At 36.7% G+C, this 20,962-nt stretch overlaps 1 protein-coding gene across 2 annotated transcripts in view; it reads left to right on the forward strand.

Annotated features, from left to right (window-relative positions):
- Positions 1-20,962, forward strand: part of CDKL5 (cyclin dependent kinase like 5) — a 130,778-nt gene that overhangs the window by 58,682 nt on the left and 51,134 nt on the right. For both annotated transcript variants that reach the window (XM_059493898.1, XM_059493899.1), the window contains exons 4-5: positions 16,564-16,609; positions 19,627-19,763. In XM_059493898.1, the coding sequence (XP_059349881.1) occupies positions 16,564-16,609; positions 19,627-19,763 (183 nt within the window). The remainder of the gene's footprint in view (positions 1-16,563; positions 16,610-19,626; positions 19,764-20,962) is intronic.

Consider the following 20,962-nt stretch of genomic DNA (forward strand, 5'->3'; position numbering starts at 1 on the left):
TGAAGTATAGTGGTATTTACTTCTCGTTCAAAGCCTGGATAACAATAAATGGGGAAAAAGGAAAGTGGTTTCCTTTTTATACCATTACAGCTGTTAAAATTTGTACAAACTTGTAAATTCTTGTGCAGAGGACCTAATAATTGTACTTTTAATGTGTGGTTTGATCCTAGCTAAAAGCCTAAGTAAGGGACTAGACAAACCTGATGTCAGAGTGTGGTGATCAAGAAATTTTGGATACAGTGGGAAGGCAGGCTGAGCTCTTGAATAGGGACCACTTTTGCTAAGACTGCTTTGTGCTCTTTTTTGAACCAACAGCAGTTGTTAAATGTTTGCAGAGAACTGGAGTCATTCTTTATGAGATCTATGCCTTATACACATATTGCAATTCTGAAACTCTTCAAAACACATACTTCTTTTTGCTGTGTGTTGCTGCACCTGCACCTGGACAATAAAGCTCGATGAGTCTGCTGCTTGCTTTTCTTCAAGAGCAGTCCAATTGCACGCTTCTCATTTTTTAAAGTAAATCTATTTATGCTTTTCTTATTTAAGATAAAAACTAAAACATTGTCTGGATTTATAAAGTATTTGCATTTTTACTATCCCTGATTCATTTTTGTTTAAATTGCTAAATTAGATCAATCTTTATGCAAGTCCATTTTAAGCCCTAACACCATAGAACATAATGGTTTTACCTTTGCCCATTATGAGAAATCACACTCTCTATGCAATTTTATTTTTACTTTTTCAGACGTCTAGCAAAGTGAGGATTTGTTTCTGAACAGAACAGGTAACTCTTTTTTGGAAACAGATGGCTCTCCAATTTATAGTTGCTTGCACCTTAAAAGCTTTGATAAGGCATCTTCTCTTTCTTCCTCAAGACTAATTTCTGTACAGTACTGGGTGTACAAGGATCAGTATAATGAAGTTCAGTGTTGGTCTTGCATAAAGGGAATATTTGCAGGTCTTGAAGTGAAATGATTGTACTCATGGATGCCCATTTCTTCATGGTTTCATTCACCTCTACCCTCGTACCCATACACTTGGAAGTATAAAGGGTCGTGTGTGTGCTCGAGAGAGGTGTCTGCTTTGGGCAGCATGTCCAGCATGCAGGATGGAGGACAAGGGTCAGGAGCTCTCATGTCCCCACTTCATCTCTGAAGTTGCTCTGGGTGGTGATGACAAACAAGTTCTTACATCTTTTGTGTATATATAATGTTTAGATGTTGTCTGTTGTTATGGGATAGTCCTTAGCTTCAATCTTGCTTTCTTCAACTTCCATGGGTCTGTTTTCTGCTTTTCCTTGCTTTGAGTTTGTCTTTGACAAGTATGTTCATAATCCTTGATGGGCCAACAGAAGATGAGCTCAAATATTATAAGCTGCAAACCTGTGGCCATCCTCCTGTTGGGGGATGCATGGTCTGCTTGTGAATCTGCTGTGCTGCAACCTTCTGGGCTTGGCATAATGTTTTACTCAATTTTACTTTTGAAGCACCATCCCATAAACAATATTCTCAATTATCAACAGTGTTTTTTCTTGAAACCCTGTGCAGTTTCTTCTCATGCTTGTGCATGCACTCAGTTCTTCCCCCAGTATCCTCTTCATACCCTGATATGTTACACACTCAGGCAGCAGAAACAAGATACCTATGTCTCTGAAAGGGTGGTTGTTCTTTTTTCAGTTTTTGGCATAGAAGTGTGCTGCCTTATTAAACAGCTCTCCTAATCTTTCAGTCAAGAAAGAATCCTTGCAACACTTAGAACTCCTTCCCAATTGCATATTATGAAGTATATTTTTCATACAGTTCTAAGAACAGAAGATTACCACATATTCCAGTGTGCTGAAAATTGTTTGCAAAACAGTTTTCTTAGACTTAACTTTGGCTGAACAGGATTATCATCATTATTGATTTTCCTTTAGGTTATAGATGGGCTTTTAAAGAAATGTGGTTTTGAGGTATGACAGAGATAGGTGATATTTTTAAGTGTGATAAGGCACTGAGATGTGGAAAGATGAAATTCTGTAGGACTTAAGAAACTTTACTGGTTCCACCTACCTCTTCTTTTGACAGTATGCATCTTGACCAGGAGGCAAGCTATCTTCTTGAAATCAATTAACATTTCCAACAGAGATAGAGTAATGCCATGTTTATGCACAGAAATATGTTGCAGGCAATGCCATCTGCAGAGCAGAGCTGACTAGCTGCTGCTTCTACAGGATCAAGTTTTCTGTGACTGTTTGTGTGAAAAACTCATCCAAGTGGTGCCTGCCATTTTTTCTCCCTCAAATCGTCAGCTAGTGAGGAATGGTGTTAAGAGACATACAGGATAGTATCTGATGGACTTGCACCCTGGGCTCTGAACCTGTTCTAATTTTGTAAGTCCTTGTTGCTTCCACTGTTGTGTTCCACTGCTTACTGTTCCTGCTTCCTGCTAGAAATGTTCTTGCAGTGCTAAGGAATTATTTGGGGAGCAAAAGAGAATCAGTAGGAGCTTCCCCATTGCCTTTTAGAAAGGCTAAACATAGGCCAAAGAACATCCATCCCATGGCCTCTAGCAGGTTTAAAAAATTAAAAGGTGAGGGAGTGGCATTTCTCCTGAGAAATTCTGGGCTGTAGGGGCCCCTTCTTCCATATTCCTCAGATAACATAAAAGAGAATGCAGAGTAGATGTCTGGATGATGGCAGGATCAGAGAAGCAATTCAAGGGTAATCAGACTGTCTTGTAGTATTCTAGGTTTTTATTTAGTAGGGTTCTCAATTAAATGGATAATGTTTAATATGTGTTGTTGTAGATGAGCTGTTCCTTTACCAGCATCCTTCCAATGACACATGTGCACATTACAGAGCTGTGCACAGGTGTGCATGCACACACACACACACACTTGTTTAATTAATGAATTATAGCATAGTGGTCTCTTCTGGTCAGTTTTAAAAAATGCTACCAGCCTGTTCCCTCTGTAACTTCTGCAAAGGTTTTTCTGTGTATGGCTAGCACGCTGTTGCACTTTCCATTTTTATGGATGTAAGGAGAACTGAACACTTGTGTCTCAGTATAAAATATGAATGGCAATAAATCTCTTCTTTTATCAAAGTATATAGCAGGCACGTACAAGGCTTTACCAAAAATATGAATAAAAATTTCACAGCCCAAGTCTTGTGATTATATTTTCTCAGCTTTCACTTGTCTCTTCATCTGAAGATTTTGTTTCAGGAACTTTCTGAAAATTTATCCTTATTGCTAAAGTGTCTTGTTTTTTTTCCTAAATATGTTTGTGTGAACAAAGACAATCTTTTAGCACTTCTGAGCTATTAAAAGAAAAATGGAAATGAAAGCTCAGTTTAGTTTTATAGCTCTGTATCTACAGTAAACAATAAGACCTAGAATTTTTCAGTGGGAGAACATGCCCTTCCTGAACAGATCTGGCTAGGAATCAAATTATGAGGGCATAGTTTATTCTTGCAAAGAACAAATATGTGGAAAGACAAAAGCAAAGGAATAATTAGGTATAGGGATCTCTTATCTATGGATTTGTTTGAGGTTTTTATCTGGATTTTTAGACTGGGATAGGTTAACAATTAATGTTCTTCAAGGCCACCTTTTCATTTTTTGAAGAGGTGGTGATAATTGACTATTCAAACAGTACTACCTGAATGAAACCTGTGTGATGAGACTAATCCTTTTCTTTTCTATGAAGATTTCAACTGCATTTAAAGTAACCAATTTACTCATTTGCTAACTTTTTTATTTATTGCTACATATCCAGAGCTTTTGCTATATAATCTTATACTGCAATATTGTAGATTTTTTAAAAAAAAAAAGAAGTCACACCCAGAATCATGTTATGATGAATGCAAGTCAGTTTTAGCACATTCAAGCACAAATGCTAGTCATCAAACTGCTGTTAGAACTATTGTTTACTCTCTGTACCACCAGAAGGCTTGCTACTATATCAGTTTACAAAGGACAGAAGGCAGCCTTCCTCTGGGGAAGCTTTGTTTTCCATATCTCCATCTAGTTTAGACCAAGGGCTGCAATGAACCTCCAAGCTTACTTGCACAGGTTTAGCTTTTGGATTTTTGGAGTAATCTTAAATCTGAAGTAGGAATCCTGTTACTGAACATTAATGAGAAATTTTGCTAACTAAAAGGTTCAAAACCTTTACTCCACAAAGAATCATAAAACTTTTCCAATTGTTACTTTTTCTTTCACCACTTTTAAAATTAATATTTACAGTGCCTTGGAACTGAGAGAAATATGGCTCTAGGAGGTCAATATACATTCTAAATTCAGAATTTTCTTATGAAAACCTTTAATGTTAAATATTTGAGCTCTTGCTCAAGAATCTGATCTAAAGCACTCTTCTGGAAGTTTGTAATGGGACCTTATTTGCAAGTTATTTAAAGTTTTATTGATCTCTGGTAGTACCTTTAATTATACCAGAAAAGGAAATGCAAAGCTCCTAGCAGGGATATTTATAGCTTCATGAAGATCCTCACCAGTGAACATATACTTTATTCTCTAATATGCAGGTGAAAGAAGAAGGATGAGCTTCAGAAATTCTGGTCTTGCTGCTAGTTATGCCAGATTGCTTTGTGGGATGTGAGAATTGACGCTGCAGTTACGTTGGCAATGGAGATGTTCTTACTTCAGTAGCACAGTTTGGAATACTTTGTGTTTCCAGCATGTTAATTACAAGTACAATCCAATGAACTGTGATGATCTTAATGTAGCAATGCAACTCAAAGAATAATGATCCAGAGAAAATAATATCCCTGAGCTTACTAGTCTTGATAAGATTTGGAAATGTACCTTAAAAACATGTGCATGCATTTAAGTTTGTGCATGCAAAAATAAAATATACAGACAGAAGGGCTGCAAAGTTAAGTAACTTGGGTGGAATTAATCTCACCCACTGTTTCAGTGCTTAGGTCTTGCATAACCAATCTCCCTCATTTATATAAGTTGAGAGAGTCCAAAATCCGAAAAGCAGCTCTTACCATCTGGAAATTATTAAAACCAGTAACCTTCTGGCCAGATCTTCTCTCCCTCCCTGCTTTTACTGACTGTGGGGAAAGCCATGACAATTCACATGGAATATCTAACTCTTAGCTGCTAAAGCTAAATGAGATAGGCTCTACCTTAGGAAATATCTGGCCTTTTATGTAGATTCATTGAGTCTTTTAAAACACAGAATATAATTGTTCTCAGTTGAATTTAGCCTTGGAGGCTGCTGTTTCTATTTTAGGCCTGCAGAAGGGCTTCAGTTTCTTTTGCATACACCAGTATTTCTAATGAAAGAATGCTGCCTTTTTCCCTCAAATGCTGCCTTGCTTATATATACTGTGATAAACTTACTTTTTTTTTCCCTCCATAATTTTCTAGACTTCTCAAATACAAAATTCATCATGGAACACCATATGGATACCCACGCAGTTGTCACACAGCTGTCAGCTTCGAGTATTTGAGATGGCATAGCTAGTAACCTGTTGCCTTCATCCCCCATGCATACCAGAACACTGTGGAATGAGACTCATCTGTGATTTTAGTGGGTTTGCAGCTATTTCTGAATTCTCACTGTTCCTCTGCTTTCAGTTAAATTGGGTTCCACTAAAATTTTAATGTTCACAGATTCATTTATTTGTTATGCTGGTTTTAGCACTAACTTCTCAGCCGAGGTGCCTTACCCCAGTTCTCTTTTCCAATCTGTTCTCAGGCTGCATTTATCTGCCTTCTTTTCCCAGTTTCTTTAGCCCATGTATTCCCTGGCCCTTAGCTCTTCACTCTGCACTTTTTTATCCTCTCTCCCCACGGAGTGTTTCCAGTGTTTGTGATAATAAACTTGGTGAGATCACGACACTTTTCCTTCCCCTTTTCCCAAGAAGTATTTGTTTGTCATGCTTGGGCAAACTTTCACAATGAGCTTAAATTCTCTGTGGGTATCCCTTTTTTTTTTCCTCCTGGCTCAAAAGTACATGTGTTGTGTGTAAGATGTAAAAGGGCAGCATGTTAGTCTTACTGGTAGGGGCAGTTTTTGCTAGAGGAGCTTTTTTTAGTCTTCCCAGAATTTCTGTGATGTTTAGATTTTTTTTCTCCATCTTGAAATATAAGGGAGGATAGACTGATCTGGCCACAACTTTTCAGATGCTGAAGAAACTGTCTGAAATAAGTCCACAAACTGTCTGAAATAAGTCCACAAACTCTCTTTCTTGATTTAGCTCCCAAGTTGAAATTTCATCTGCAGAAAATGCTATTTTTATGAAAACCTAGCTGCCATTTCTTCTTCATCTGTTAGTAGTAGCAGAAATCTTCCTGCAGATTCCTTTATTTCCACATGTATGATTGGCTTCTCAGGTTAGCTAAATTATCATGCATCTTGTGTAGAGGCAGCCCTCCTGTTCCTCTGACCTCTGCAGCAGGGATCAGGGGGTGTTTGAGTTATGAATTTTGCCTGCTGTCTTTCTTTTAGCAGAATAAATTTTAATCTTAATGCTGTGCTATGAAGAAGAGAAAATCTCTAAAAGGAATGCACTTTTAGATGCTGCACAAAGAAAACCTGCAGTTTTCTTAAAAGGCCAGAATTTCTCTCTTATTTTCCAGAGAGTGCACTGTCTATATAATCCCAGACAAGAAAATCCTTTTTTTTCTTTGCAAACCTGAATGTAGAAACTTTGAGAAGAAATCAGGGTCTCCACTTAATTATCCATCAATATACAGATTGGAAAAAAACTTCTAAAATTTAATTTGCTTTGGTATGAGTGTAATGTCAACAAAAATATTTCTTGATGAAAGAGACCTAGAGAGCAAAAAGATGTCTTGTAAATGCCACAAAATCAGTACAGGGAGAGGAGGGTATTGTTTTCTTTCTGTAATACTGTTGTCTAATGTGAACTGAAGCTTGAAAATACAAGTAGCATTTCCTGTTCAAATTTATCATTCCCTGGAGAACAACACAAAAAATATTCTCATTAAAGATCTGGAATAAGTGAAAGGGAATGACAGATTCCTAGGGTTACTGCAGTCGTCTATTAAATGTTCCATAGCCAAACTTAACAATGAGCTGACACCAACATACCAGCAGTGATGGTTACATTAGGTAACACCTTTTACATACCAAATTGCATGATGAAGACAGGGTTACAGTGTTACATTAATTGGGGAGCCTAAAATGTGAAGAGGAAAAATTTTCAGTTTAAAACTTTATTTTATTTTATTTTTAATTTGAGGCACTAAACATAAAAGTTGAATTCTATACAGGAAGACCATTGTAGCTTAGGCTTTTACCCAAATGTGGAGTGCTTACCATTACTAACTAATAATGTGTTAAAACCAAAAACAACCTCTACCTTGGCTCTTGCTTTTGCTCCAGAACAGATCTGGAATAGCTGCTTGGTATCTGAATAGGCAATTGCCACCTCTGGTTCCTTAAGGCCCACTGCAGAATACAGAGGAGTTTTTGCTGCCATTTGCACTTGGGAGGTGTTAAAGTTAGGGCAAACCTTGTCTCTCCTTGTGCAGCATGGAAATGACAGTAGCTGCTCCTATGTTTAGGTGTTTTTCTTTCAGCACTGAGAGCCAATTTTTTTCTAAGATAGTGCTAAGCTGAGTTATCCAAGTTGCAGAAATCCTGTTGTAGCTTGCACACTAAAACAAAAATTTAGTTGGTATATAAAAATTGTTAACATAGAATTAATAGTGGTACTTTATGATGGATGGATGGATGAGTAAAGACATTTCAGAAAAGATGAGCTCAAAAGAAAGGGGAATGAAGTTTCCCTTTGTGGGAAAGAGTGTCTCAGATGAATTGTGGTATTTTCTGGGATGGTGTGATGGCCCACTCTTAAGGGAAAAGTGGCTCATAGCAGATGGATGATAGTGTGGTTCAGAGTTAGAGGTGAGACCAGAAACTGTGGCATTATTTTGAGTCTTTGCTGTAGACCACCTGATCAAAGTGAAAAAATGGGCAAAGCATTTTTTATGCAGCTGATGATGTTTCTGAAACACTTGTTTTTCAGGGGAATTCTGACCTTGTTTTCGGGGGGGACTTGAACTTCCCTGGCATTTCCTGGACAGGCAGTGTGGTGGGATGTAAGCAATCTCAGAGATTTCTGGAGGGCATCAGGGAAATTTCTTGATGCAGGTGATGGAAGGACCAGTCATTATTAGAATAATTGGCTGCAGTGTTTGCATAATAGTGGAATTCAATACCATGAGGACATTGAGGAGAAAATGTTAGAAAGTACAGACCTTGAATAGAGAGTATTCAAAAAGCTGATAGGTGGAGATTTCAAGGGAGGCAGCTCTAAAAGGCCTCTCTGACAATCCCATGTGGGTGTTGTAGATACCTCAGCAATCTTAAATGCTTTTAGATGCCCATGTTTAGGCTACTGAATTGTGACTGAAGTGACTGATAAATGTAGAGCTCTTAGAAGTTTGAACACACAACTCACATACAGGGATCTGAATATGGATGTCTTAATCTGAAACTGAATTTCATCTGAAGAGTTTCAGCCTCAGGAACCTGCTTGACAAGTTTGCCTTTGGTTCACAGTAGGTCTTGTTTTACAGTTTAAAGAAAAGGCCTGTTAAGATTGTTGATGAAAAAAAAGACAAGCCCCAAAAATTTAAAATGAGAAAATACCAGATAAAAACTAAATTGTATCCTCTGCAGAAATAAACATTTCAAAACTAAAACTTGAGATGTGATAAACTTGAGAATTTCAGCCAATCATGCTGAAACTATTTTGACTCTGAGACTTAGGATAACAACACTGAGGACTTTGGCAATGATATATTTTTTTAATAACCAACCAACCAAAGTAACTGTTTTCTAATAAGTTCTACCTACTCTTGATTTACAAGGTGATCAGGAAAGGAGCATTGCATTATAACAAAAAAAAATTTAGGAAATACAATGTAATTAGAAATGTCTTGTTGACCTCTGAATCTGGGGAGTCAGTGATATCTTGAAGGAAGTACAGTTTGCCTTACTGCATTTTCTACTTTGTTATCACTTGTATTACAAGTGTCAAGATTATACTATAAAAAGTAATTAAATAATGCTGGTATCTGTCAATGCAGTATTATGCTATTTATAAATAGCTTTCATTTTCACAATTTCCAGTTTTAACAGACCAAAAAAAAAATCCCTGAACAAATAGAACTGGAAGAAGACTGAGGTTTGAAACTGAAATTACTATTACTGACATTTCTGCATTGGAAGAATTTTATAGACATGTACTCAATTTTATTTCTGTTTTACATCCATGGTTTGGATTAAACAATACTGTCAAATTGTAAAATTATATGGATTAGTACTACAACAGAATGAAATGAAACACAGATTATTTTTAATATTGCTAAAATATTACTAGTTTGTCGTGAAAAGCTAGAATAACTACATTTATAGTGTTTAAAGCTGTTTTTTATTCCAGATCCTTTTCATTACATTATTGTGCACATTCTTTGGAGATGCATATTTACTTTCTTGCTTGGAGAAAATTGTGAATGAATATGAAAAATCCGCTTGGGAAATGGGAGTTCTGATGCTAACCCCTATCATCAGCCCAATAGTTGGTAGAAAATACTGAGTGGGTTCACTTCCTTTCAAGTGTTCTTTTCAGGGTAGTATGTACACCCTGAATTAGCAGACTGCAAGTTCTTAAGAATGTAAAATGCTTTGTAGTGACTCCTTGTGTGCCTCTTCACAACTGCTCAAAGCAGAATCAGCTCCAGCACGTTGCTCCAGATCTCATCCTGGTGGATTTTGAGTGCCTTGAAGGCTGTTCAGAATATCCCTACAAATGGGGACATTCAAAGCCAGCAGAAGTGCTTTCCAGCCCCAGCTGCCTGTGCTGTGAGCCTGTAAATTCCTGCAGTGTGGAGAGCCCCTGGCAGCAGCTCCATTGTCACCTGAGCCTGGCACAGGGGCTGGAGCCCCACTCTGGGAGTCCCTGGACACAGATGGGCCACTCCCTTGGCTTATGGATTCATCTGATAAATGGATGAGAAAAGCCTGCTGTTTATGACTCCCTGATACTACACTTGGTCTAAAACAAATAAATAAGGTTGGTAATGGAAGCATTTGCTCATGACATCTGAACAAACAGTAAAGTTGTTGCAAGTTTTTCTGAAGGACATAGATAAAGAAATCAGAGAAACTGTTTCCATCTGCATGATTTTTTTTAAAGTGTCTTTCCATCATTACCTGCACTTACTGGTAATTTCCTGTCAAACTTGTAGGTTTGCTCAAGGTTCTGGCCTTTTCTTGTGCTTCTTTCCCCAGTGGAATAGCTGAGCTTGTATGGCTGTTCCCCTCGAAAATCTTTTAGAGTGGTTTAAGCTTTCCCTAGTCTTCTTGTTCCTCCTGAGGAGGCAGTGTGACCATCTTCCCTAAAGCAGCACATCAAATATAGAATTCCTTGTTCCATTAGGAGTCTTCCCCTGCACTTAGATGGTTAGTAAATAACATTCTGCTTTCAAGAGATAAAAAACTGATTTGTGGTGATTCACTCTAGGTGCTTCTTCTCAAGTAAACTCTAACATATATGTGTTGGAAAATTCTAAGCAATTTTCCAGTAAATAAAGGCATTGTGATAACTCAGACGTACTGTTCTGTCATTATTTATGAAAGACTCTGTCTCTTCCTAAAAATAAATAGGACTTTTAGATTAGAAAGTAATTTCCTGAAAGTTCTCCTATGCTAAGAGTTATATTGCTTAGATAAACCAAGTGTGAGGGTTTTAGCTGATAAACAGAAGAATTTCAATTTTCTCAAGGGAGGAACAGAAGGCTGAAACAGTGAAGCATCTCTTGAGGGAAGTTCTCTAAAGTTTTTTATGTGTAGAAGAAGACACAGTATGCTGTGACTTCATATTGTCAAACTGTTTGAAAAAAGAAATTGCATCATCTTGCACATCTTTCTCTCTAGAGAATATTTTAATGTACTCCACTAGATTTTGAAAGTAATTGCCAGCAAAAGTGTTGAGACAGCTGGAAGGTGGTGGTGGTGTAAGGCAGAATGGAGATGGAGTCAGGACAGTGTCTGGGCAGTGACTTTAGGACCTGTCATAATTGCAGGTAATGATGCCTGTGACCTCTCAGAACATTCATTTCCTGGCTTTTGTAATTACAAATATCACATTTATGATACATTGATCTGACTAAAATGCTAATACTTTGTTCCTGTTTTGAGTGTAAATTTGAAAAAAAATTTTGGTTATTTGTTTTTTGTTTTAAGCTTCATTTTAAGCAACTGATAAAAAATACTTTACCATATTGTAGTGGTTTTCTGGGGTTTTCTTGCCTTGTGGCTCACTGCTTAATGTTCTGGGATTTTGCAAAATCAAGATTATTGAAAAATCTGTTCTAAATACTTTAATGTTGTAGAACATATTATGCAATGTTTCTGCAAGTTAGAGTAAAATTGAACTACTTTGTTCTGAAAAGACATTAGCCATTGGATATGTTTGGCTGAATTTTGTTGATTTTTTTTAATATGTGTCTTTGTTATGGCAAACTAAATTGTACACATGCGTTAATTGATCAGTGAGGATCAAACCAGGTTATTGCTCACTTCTAAATAATTTTTCTGACATGTGAATGCTCTCTGTGAGTAGAGAATACAATTGATTTAACTTTTTCTAACAAGTTTATTTTGGGCCTAAACAGCCTCACACTTGTACTGATGGAAATGATGAGGCAACCACAGAACTTGCTATATCATATTTTGTTTCGCTTAATACATCAGCATAAAATCCTGATGTGATGTACTAAATAGGGCTTGAGTAAAGGCAGCAATATGCAGCTTGTGCATGGGTTGTGCTCAGCATTGACTGCTGCTATCTCTGCTCACATTTGTTGATAAACATTTGTTCTTTTAGTTCCTTAAAAAAATCCCTGCTTGAGAAATTCTTGTACTCATAGAGGGTGAGACAGTAAAATTAGAGGTGAACAATGTAACTTTCAGAAGGTCAGTCTTACCTGTTTTTCAAAAATCTTGTTATGTACCTGTGCTGTGTGTCAGCTTTTCCATGATTTGCAGAAGGAAAAGGAAGAAAAGTCCTCACAGAAACTTTGAAATAAAATAAGGACGAACATTTAAAGAGATTTTTTTTGTAACATGACATTTTCAAGAATAGGATATGTTTTCTCTTTCCAGACAATAATGGTTGTTTTCTAAGATCTTGATTTATGCTAAGCAGCATCTTTTTCCTTGAGTACTCCCATCAAGGATCTTTCAAGAAAACAACAGAGATACATTACTCTGCTGTTCTGACACTTCTGTCTTGTGCTCTCTATAATTACAAATAATAAAAGTGATTTCAGTCATATAAATTTTGTAGAGACAGTGGAAAAATAGGGAACCTCTGTCCTTTAAATGAGATAAAATTAAATAGTTTTGAATTAGGAACTCTTGATGGTGATGACAGGAAACAGCAGCTATGACAATCTTGTGAGGAAACCTTGGAGAGAAACTTGTGGGTGGCAAGGAGCACAGCAGTGAAAATGCTCAGCTCTCATAGCCATGCTCTCCTCTGTGGTTAAAGGGGCAGAGAGGGGCTTGTTCTTTCTGCAGAGGCAATTCCCACAGATATTTTGAGGTATTGGAAAGGACTGAGCCCTAATATGAAGTGATTCCTCCCTCCAGGGCTGGAGGTACCCTTTTCCCATGAGCAGGTATCTCCTTCCTCCTCTCTATCACTATATTTATATGTAAAGGAAATTGAACAGAAATTTTTGTCTTAGCCTCATTAAAAGACATTTGCAGGTTTTTACATGAAGAGCATATTTTGCCCCATTTTAGACACATGTAATCATGTAGTCTGAATAACCAGTTCCTGTACATCCTTAACTTTTACACAGTCTTTTCTGTAGTATCAATCTCTTGTAATATGTTTAATTTTAAAACTCTTCTTCCTGTAGTTTTATAACACAGCATGTTAATAATATACATGCTCAATAATCAGAGGTAGTGCCAATGTTGAGATTTCACTTCCGTGTTTGCAAATTTGCCGTTGTTGTAAACTCAAATATTGAGGCCATATTTTTTTATTAGAACATGTAATGAGGTGCTTAGTAATAGATGTAGCTGAGTGAAGCAAAATTACTAAGCTAAGCAAACTCAAATTTTTCTACTTCATGATATAAGCTGGTAGTAGTAAGTAATAGAGATCAGAAAGGATTATATGAGTTTTTTCTTTATTTGACATTCATTGAAATCAAACATGGAATCAGCTAGTACCAGCTTATCTACCTAGGTAATACACTGAATTGTCAATGATAATTTTCATGCTAGGAGTTGGATACTGAGCTATTGTATAAGTAGGTTTCCACAATCAAGCTGAACATTGTTCTCAGTACTGTTCTGTTTCATAGTAAAATCTTGAAAGAACACCCCTTGAAATGCACAAAAATGCATTTTAGTGAATGACAATTCTATTTTGGAGAATTCCAATTTAGCCTGTTTTTGAAGAGCAGAAAACCAGATCCACAAAAGAGCTCGGATCTCCAACATGTCTAAGTAGACATTTAAGTAACAAAGTCAAAATTCAATCTGTAAAGAGCCCTTCAGATTTGCCCAGAAGTCTGAATTATCACTGTTGAATTTCTTAATTCCTCTTCATTCCTCTGCTTTTCTTTGTATCCCCGGTTCTGTCCATCTTCTCAGGGCTCAGCAATGTGGTGTCTGTTTGCTTTGCACCAAGTGCCTGGTTTGAAAATTTGTTTGAAACTTCAGGTTTAGCCTGTATCTGACCAAAATGTCTCTCCTAACCCAGGAAGGGTATTTTACAACCTCAAATATATGCCTGCTGTATTCATCTATATACAAAATTTATTCCATGTTTTCAATTCTTTATTAGCTTATGTTAAGGAAAATTATGTGCAATGGCTGATTGTGTTACACAGTTTACATATACTGCTGACCTGCAACATCATGCAGGGTACAGGAGACTGAGTTCTTGCTGGTACCTTCCCCCAAGGAAGGATATTCTGTTTATAGATGACAAATTTGAGACAATTTTTTTGAAATTTCCTCTTTTTATTTCTTGCATTTTTAAAAAAAAAAAAATTGGTGGAAACCAGATATCTAGTTCAAAATTAGCAGGCATAATGCAAATAGAGGAACAGGCCATTTCAGATGGGTTATTTAATTTGAAACTAGTTTAAAATTATGAGGGGTGCCTGTTTTTTATGTCACTTCATATAAACCATTTAGTTGTTTTAAAGCACATGAGCAAGAACTGAGAAATGTGCACTTGGCTGTAATTTTCTGTGCTGTCAGATGGAGCACCCCAGCTCTTCTGGAGGTGTTCTGCATCATAGGAAAGTTACAAACTTTTTGTCAAGCAGGTGCAATATATTTAAAAATCTGTGCATAGATTCAGCTTCACCAGTAGCACATTCCTAGAGAATATAATTTACATAGGATGATACTCTCCAAGAAACCTAGACAAGAGTGTTCCTTGCTAAGATGGAATATAATGTTACTTGGGTGACTTCTTAAAGCACCTATTGTCTAGTCTCATTTTGCTGCTGTTTCCCTTTGGGTTATTTAAAAATTATTTGTTGGGTTTTTTTAAAGATATGGAAAGTGTCATGTATAACTTCTTAATTGTTTATGAGACATTAGTGGTCATTTCACTGGTTTAATGAAATAGAAGTCACAAAGCTTTGTAAATGAAAATTTCTTAAATGTTAGATTTTTTGGAACTGTTTGTGTAACTTTTTCATCCCTCTTATTGAGGTTGTTCTGTTCTTTTTGTTCCTAGAACCACTCATGCTTTAAGTACTGTAAATAGTTAGAATCCTCCAGGATGTTTGATAGCATATCTTACCCAAGTCTTTGAAAGACCTTGACCCAAGAGCTTTTAAAACTTAATTTCCAAAGTAATCACATTCCATGTTATCAGGGTATGGCAGAGAAGCCACGTGAACTAGTTTTCTTGAATGAATCAGAATTGCTGTCTGTGTGAAGATACATGTTTCAACTTCTATATTTCTTTCAGTGGACTTAGCTGTTACTTTGACAATAAAAACACAGCCTTTTTGTAGCTGAAACATCTAGAAATTTTTCTTTTACCTCATGTTAAATAGACATATAATACTAATAGATAAATTTGGTTCATCTGCAAAGTGCTGTATGCAGGCTATCTAAGCATAGGCATAATACAGTCAGCAGAGGCTTTTTAGGGCAGTTACAGTGTTCCTTGTCTGAAAAATCATTCAGTGGCTTAATTAGCCAGACCACCTATCAGTAGATACCAGAAGTCAAATAAACTAACTTTACTCACCCTCTTAATGTCCCTTCATAGTTCTAGTAACTATTACTACTCTTGCTAGAACTAGAATTAGTAAATATAACAATACTGTAACTCAATAGTAGAAATATAATTAGTAAAATAAGTCTTTCAGTTTATTTCAGACCATTCTTTCCATGTGCTTTTGTTTTAATTTGGATCAGGTATTTTACAGGTTCATGTGTTAGAATCATTTGAAATGAAAAATGGGGTAAATGTTTGTGTTACTCAATAACTGGTTATGCACATGTCTTCAGGTATTCTAGAATGGCTTCATTTTTAGTGCTGTCCTCCAATCTGGCCTTTGTATGCTATTAACAGTGGGATGTTGCTGTTTTGTTTTGTTTTTTTAAACTGTGATGTTTGGTAAAGGTGTGCAAGGTAGAGCTAGCTCATCAAGTACTCCTAGCCTAGGGTAGCCTCCTGCCTGTCTGCTCACAAGCCCTTACCCTGTGACTTTAATGTTTCCTCCACTTTTAATGTTTCTTCCATGTCCTGCTGCTGAAGTTCAGTGTCTGCATCATTATATGAACAGACCTGAACTAGGCTACCTTTTGTCCATGTGCTAAATGCATTCCTGCTCACACAAGAGAGAATCTTATACAGAAAAATGTTTTAGTGAGTAGAGAATGCTAGAGGAGTGCAAAGGCAGGTGGACATCAGGAAGTTATCCCTTATGACTGTTCAGTAAGCATGGTTGAACACTGCCACATGCAATTACTGATGCCCATTTTGGATAGATTTCCCTTAAGATGACAAATTTTTAAAAGGAGGCACAGAGAAGCTACTTTCTTAATACTGTGTTTTTTGTGGATGTTTGAAATTTGAAGCCCAAAAACTTTTGGCACCAAAATCACAGGTCTGACTATAAGTCTTATACTGGCACAGTGTTTTCAGTTCACCTCATAAACACCCATATTCATACTGTGGTTAGATAAAGGATTGCTAGAGCTTCAGAATAACTAAGGAAGAAGAGTCACAGGAAAAACACTTCTGACTATTTTTCTGTTATATATTACAAGGTGTTTAAATATGAACTCTATTGCTTTTGTACTGGGGATCCTAATTGTGACATATCTGCTGTGTGTGGGTTTGTGTTGCACTTGGCCTGATCACTGAGGTATTTTCCAGATTTTAAATTCATTTCTTTGCGTTGTGAAATTCCTTTTCCTTCTTTTTTCCTTCCTCTGATGCTCAGGAGAAAAAAGGCAAGAGAAAATGCACAAAAAATCTTGCTCATTTCCATTTCTTTGCTTTTATTTTGCAGGAGACACATGAAATTGTGGCTATCAAGAAATTCAAAGACAGTGAAGGTAATCTTTTCTGCTGCATGGTCTGTAATGTCAGTAACTGCATTGTTAATATCTATTTAGTTATATTTAGTTAAAATGACAAGTCTCATATTACAAGATATGATTTTAAAAAGATAATGATTTATTAGCTCTGTAAATATTCAAGGCACTTGATCTTTCATACCTTCCTAGAGACTGCATTATACACTTTAATTAGATAACTACATTTGATGCATCTGTTTTAATGTGGATGAGATTGTGGTGTTGTACATGGTAGTAAGATGCACCATTTGGAGATTGGATGTGACCAGAAAATGTGAAAAGTCCTATTGTAATAGTGACTTGCAGAGTCCTTAGGCTTTATCACCCTTCATCTGTGAGAGGGGTTCTAAATGTCAGAGCAACTTGAAGTTGCAAATGGAGGAGACTGAAAGAAGTTGTTGGGAAGTTCAGTCACAGGAAGATGAATCTGGGAGCTCTCAGGGATCCATGGAGGGAGCTGGGTGTGAGGCAGCAGCTCTGCCCTCACTTCAGTGGGCTTCAGTCTCCTCAGGAACTTGCTCTTTGCCCCTTCACTGCAGACCCTGAGTACTCTGTAGCATTGCTGAGTTTGCTGAGAGGGAGGGAGAGCCAATTTCTGCAAGGATTAGTGTTGCTGGCAAAGAGGGAAGGAAGGACACACAGGAATTACTCTGAGTACTGCACACACACATTCCTCACCCAACAGTAACAGACCCAAAGGACTGTACAAGACAAGGCTGGTTCTCTGACCCACACTTGGGATCATGGAATCACCAAATCCATATCCATAGGCAGCACTGACAATCAGCCATGAGAGCAGCTGTGTGCCTTGAGTGCATCAAAGTCAGCCCTGAGCCCCAGAGACCTGCACAAACAGAAGTGTGAGGTGTGAGAGGATGATCCTGGTGTGAAGTGATGCTGCTGTGCTTTGCTGTGTACTGAGGCTTTAGTCAAAAGTTAGCAATGGTGTTTAAAGAAACAGCAGACACTTTATTTTAGCAAAATTTCTGGTTTTGCTATCCTACAGGATTGCTGGTGGCCATGAAGGTGGTGTTAGTTACAAGGGCTATATTTTTCAGTCAGACACAGCAAAGTCTGATTTGCATCTTGTTTTGCACAGTACAATCTCTGCTTGGCAGGTCATTTTCCCAGACACTTGAAGAGTGTATTTGATAAATGTTTTAGCTCTGCTGTTCAGAAATCTGTTTTAAATCCCTGTCAAGGATGTAGAAGATAGTTTAATTGTGGTGACCATCTTTACCAGGTCACAAGAGTATCTCAGAATTGCTTTTTGGAGTTGCTGTGGCTATTCAGTATAGATCCTAGGAAGTAAATATCAGTATTAAGCCCTAAACAGGATTATTGTATTAGCTTGTCTACCAAAAAATGAAAACAAAAAATGCAGCATTGCCATTAGGTCTGGCTTTCCAAGGGTATTACATAATATCAGTTTACATGACTGATGACTGCTTTTCAGATTTGTAGCTAGTTGTTTACGAGTTTCTGGAAATATGACAGAAGTTCTTTTGATGGATTTGATTCAGCCCATTTCACATCTGTCTTGTTAATATGGTAGTTCATTAGAAGTTTGAATATACTGTAATTGTTTCTATTGACATTTTTGTTTCACTGAATTTTTGCCGTTGTTTGACATATGAATACTAAATGTGCTGGAAAGTGACTGTCTTTTTTATAGACAAGATTATGCAATCAGGCTGATGCAAGCCAACATCAAGCACTCAGTTTTAAAATGAAAAGATTTAGATTGCTCTAAATTATATATGTTTTAATCAAAACATTTGTGATTATAGTATTTTGTTTTCCTTTTCCCTCCTGCTGCACTTCAATTTTTTATTTTCCCCCTCTCTCTTCTGATGATGATTAGTGCATTTGCCTGACCAGTGTTATTGGCTCTCCCCTGCAAATATCTTCTGGCCTTTTGCCTTGGGAAAACAATTTCTTGTTTCTTCTTCCTCTAACTGTCTTTGTGGTACACAACCTGTAAATGTGATTTAGTTTTGAATTTATTCAAAACAAGCATTTCCCATTTAGTAACTCTCTGTTGTAGATAACAGTCCTAAGTGATTAAGTATACTGTTTCTATGTGCATGAGCAAATTTACTGAATTAATGGATTTCATTTTACTAAATGAAAAATAAAACCTAATAGTCAGGTTTGCTTAACATATCATTGCTGGTATCCTTTAGAACCTATTTAGTTCTGAGCCCCTTAATGATAAGCAGTGTATGAAGCATTAGTGAAGCACTCCTCCTTTCTTGAACACCTTTCAAACAATGAAATTGTCAAATCAGTTAAATTAAAATTACATTTAATTAACAAAACAGGTAGATTTCTTGACTCCTTTGAATTAGATTCAGGACTTCGTTGCATCAATACTTACTCTGCTGCCTCCTGTGGCTGCTACACTGGTCTGGCATTGCTGAATTTCCTTTGACAACCACATGGGGAACCTACAGAACTTAAAGATCTTCAGTCTTATAATTTTTCATGGCTTTTGGAAAATAGAATTATTTCAGAATCAACTGCATTTATTTGGTATTGGTCAAAGATGAATTTTGCATTCCCATGTTTCTGCCGAGGACAACCTTCCCAGTGGTTAATGTGTGTGTTGTGTATTTGTGGGGTATAGCATGTGCACACACATGAATGTTTTTTTGAAGCATATTACTTCCCTTCATAATAAAAAAAGATAGAAATGCAAACAATTTGTTTCTTATGGCTTTCTCAGCCACAGGAAACCTTTATGGAAGTGATGAGAAATCTGTGAGGGTTGTATAATAAGCACAGTCAGTATTTACCTCTCTTCCAATGCAGAAGTATGCAAACAGAGAGTCCACACTGGAAAATAATCTTTTTTTTTTCTCAGTAGTGTCTAAAGCCAGAGAATTTAATCAGTGGTTGAGTGGTTGAAAATGAATCTTTAGAACGCTTTTTACTTGGAGGGTTTGTTTTGTTTTTTAATCAGCTTACTCTGTCACTTTTTCTTCACACTCTAGAAAATGAAGAAGTCAAAGAAACCACTTTACGAGAGCTTAAAATGCTTCGCACTTTGAAACAGGAGAACATTGTGGAGCTGAAGGAAGCCTTCAGAAGAAGAGGAAAATTATACTTAGTGTTTGAATATGTGGAAAAAGTGAGTTGAGTTTGTCGTATCCTTGCCACCATTATATTCTCAGCTTACTAAAAATGTCTTTAAAATTGTTTTTTAAGAAAAAAATTAAGTTATCCTAATCTCTAAAGAGAAGCAGCAGAAACTTTATTACAATATGTTGTGAGATGGCAGCACTGATTACTGGTGTTCTTATGTCATGTCTTGGTATTAATTTTAAAAAATTCTTCCATTTTTGAATGCCAACATGTTAAAAATTATGCAGACTGGGATACATATGATTTCAAGAAAAATTTCCATCTGAACTCTTTAATCCAGTTTAATTGTAAAGCTGGATAACTGTCCTGTTATGTTGTGTAATGAGTCTTGACGTAGTCTTTTAAAACAAGATCATCGACTTTTGACTTTGGAATCTCTTTCAACTTTCTCCACCCTTCCCTGTTAAAAATAGGATTTGTTTGTGTATTTCTGTAACAAGGCCACTATCAATAGTTGCTTAGAGGGATTTGGCAAAGACCACTGTCATTAACTCCAATCCTGACCTCATTTTGAAACTATTCCAAAATTTCCTTAGATTGGCCTACTACTGCCAAGCATCCTGATCTGTTTCCAGGGAGAAACAACCTTGAACAGATTGGTCTTTTGTCATTTTTGCAACCTTCCCTCTGAATTCTAACCATTTAGCATTCTTCAGAGAAACACTTGGATGGTATTCAGATACACAGAGTGAAAGAAAATGCAGGTTTAAATATGTCTATAGCCTTCATGAGTTACTGTTCTTTTGACTGAAATTTTCATTTAATTTCCTGCCAGTGTGGTGTTGAGGTCTAGCTGAGTGCTAGTCCTCTGCAGTCAATTTTCTCTCATCTAAAAATTTCTCACCCTAAAATGGTGTCTCTTTTACATCAAGTTGACAACTTATTTTGTAGTATAACTTAACTACATAATGTGAGATGACCTATATTAGCCCACAATTTGGCAGAAATCAGTTTTGGTTTCCACCAGCAGATCAGCAATTTCTAATGTGGTGGATCTTACTTGGATCTAACATTCAAAGTTTAACTTGTTTCACCCATGTTCATTGTAATTGTTCCAGACACATGAAATGTCTTTGATCATGTACCAATTTAGAACATATATTTAATTTTCCATTGTAGTTGACTTGACTGAACTATCTGGAGAAGTGGGTTGAAAGAGCAGCATAACTAAAAGATATTTAATTG

The sequence above is a fragment of the Ammospiza nelsoni genome, chromosome 2 (assembly GCF_027579445.1).
Source record: "Ammospiza nelsoni isolate bAmmNel1 chromosome 2, bAmmNel1.pri, whole genome shotgun sequence".
Lineage (NCBI taxonomy): Eukaryota > Metazoa > Chordata > Aves > Passeriformes > Passerellidae > Ammospiza > Ammospiza nelsoni.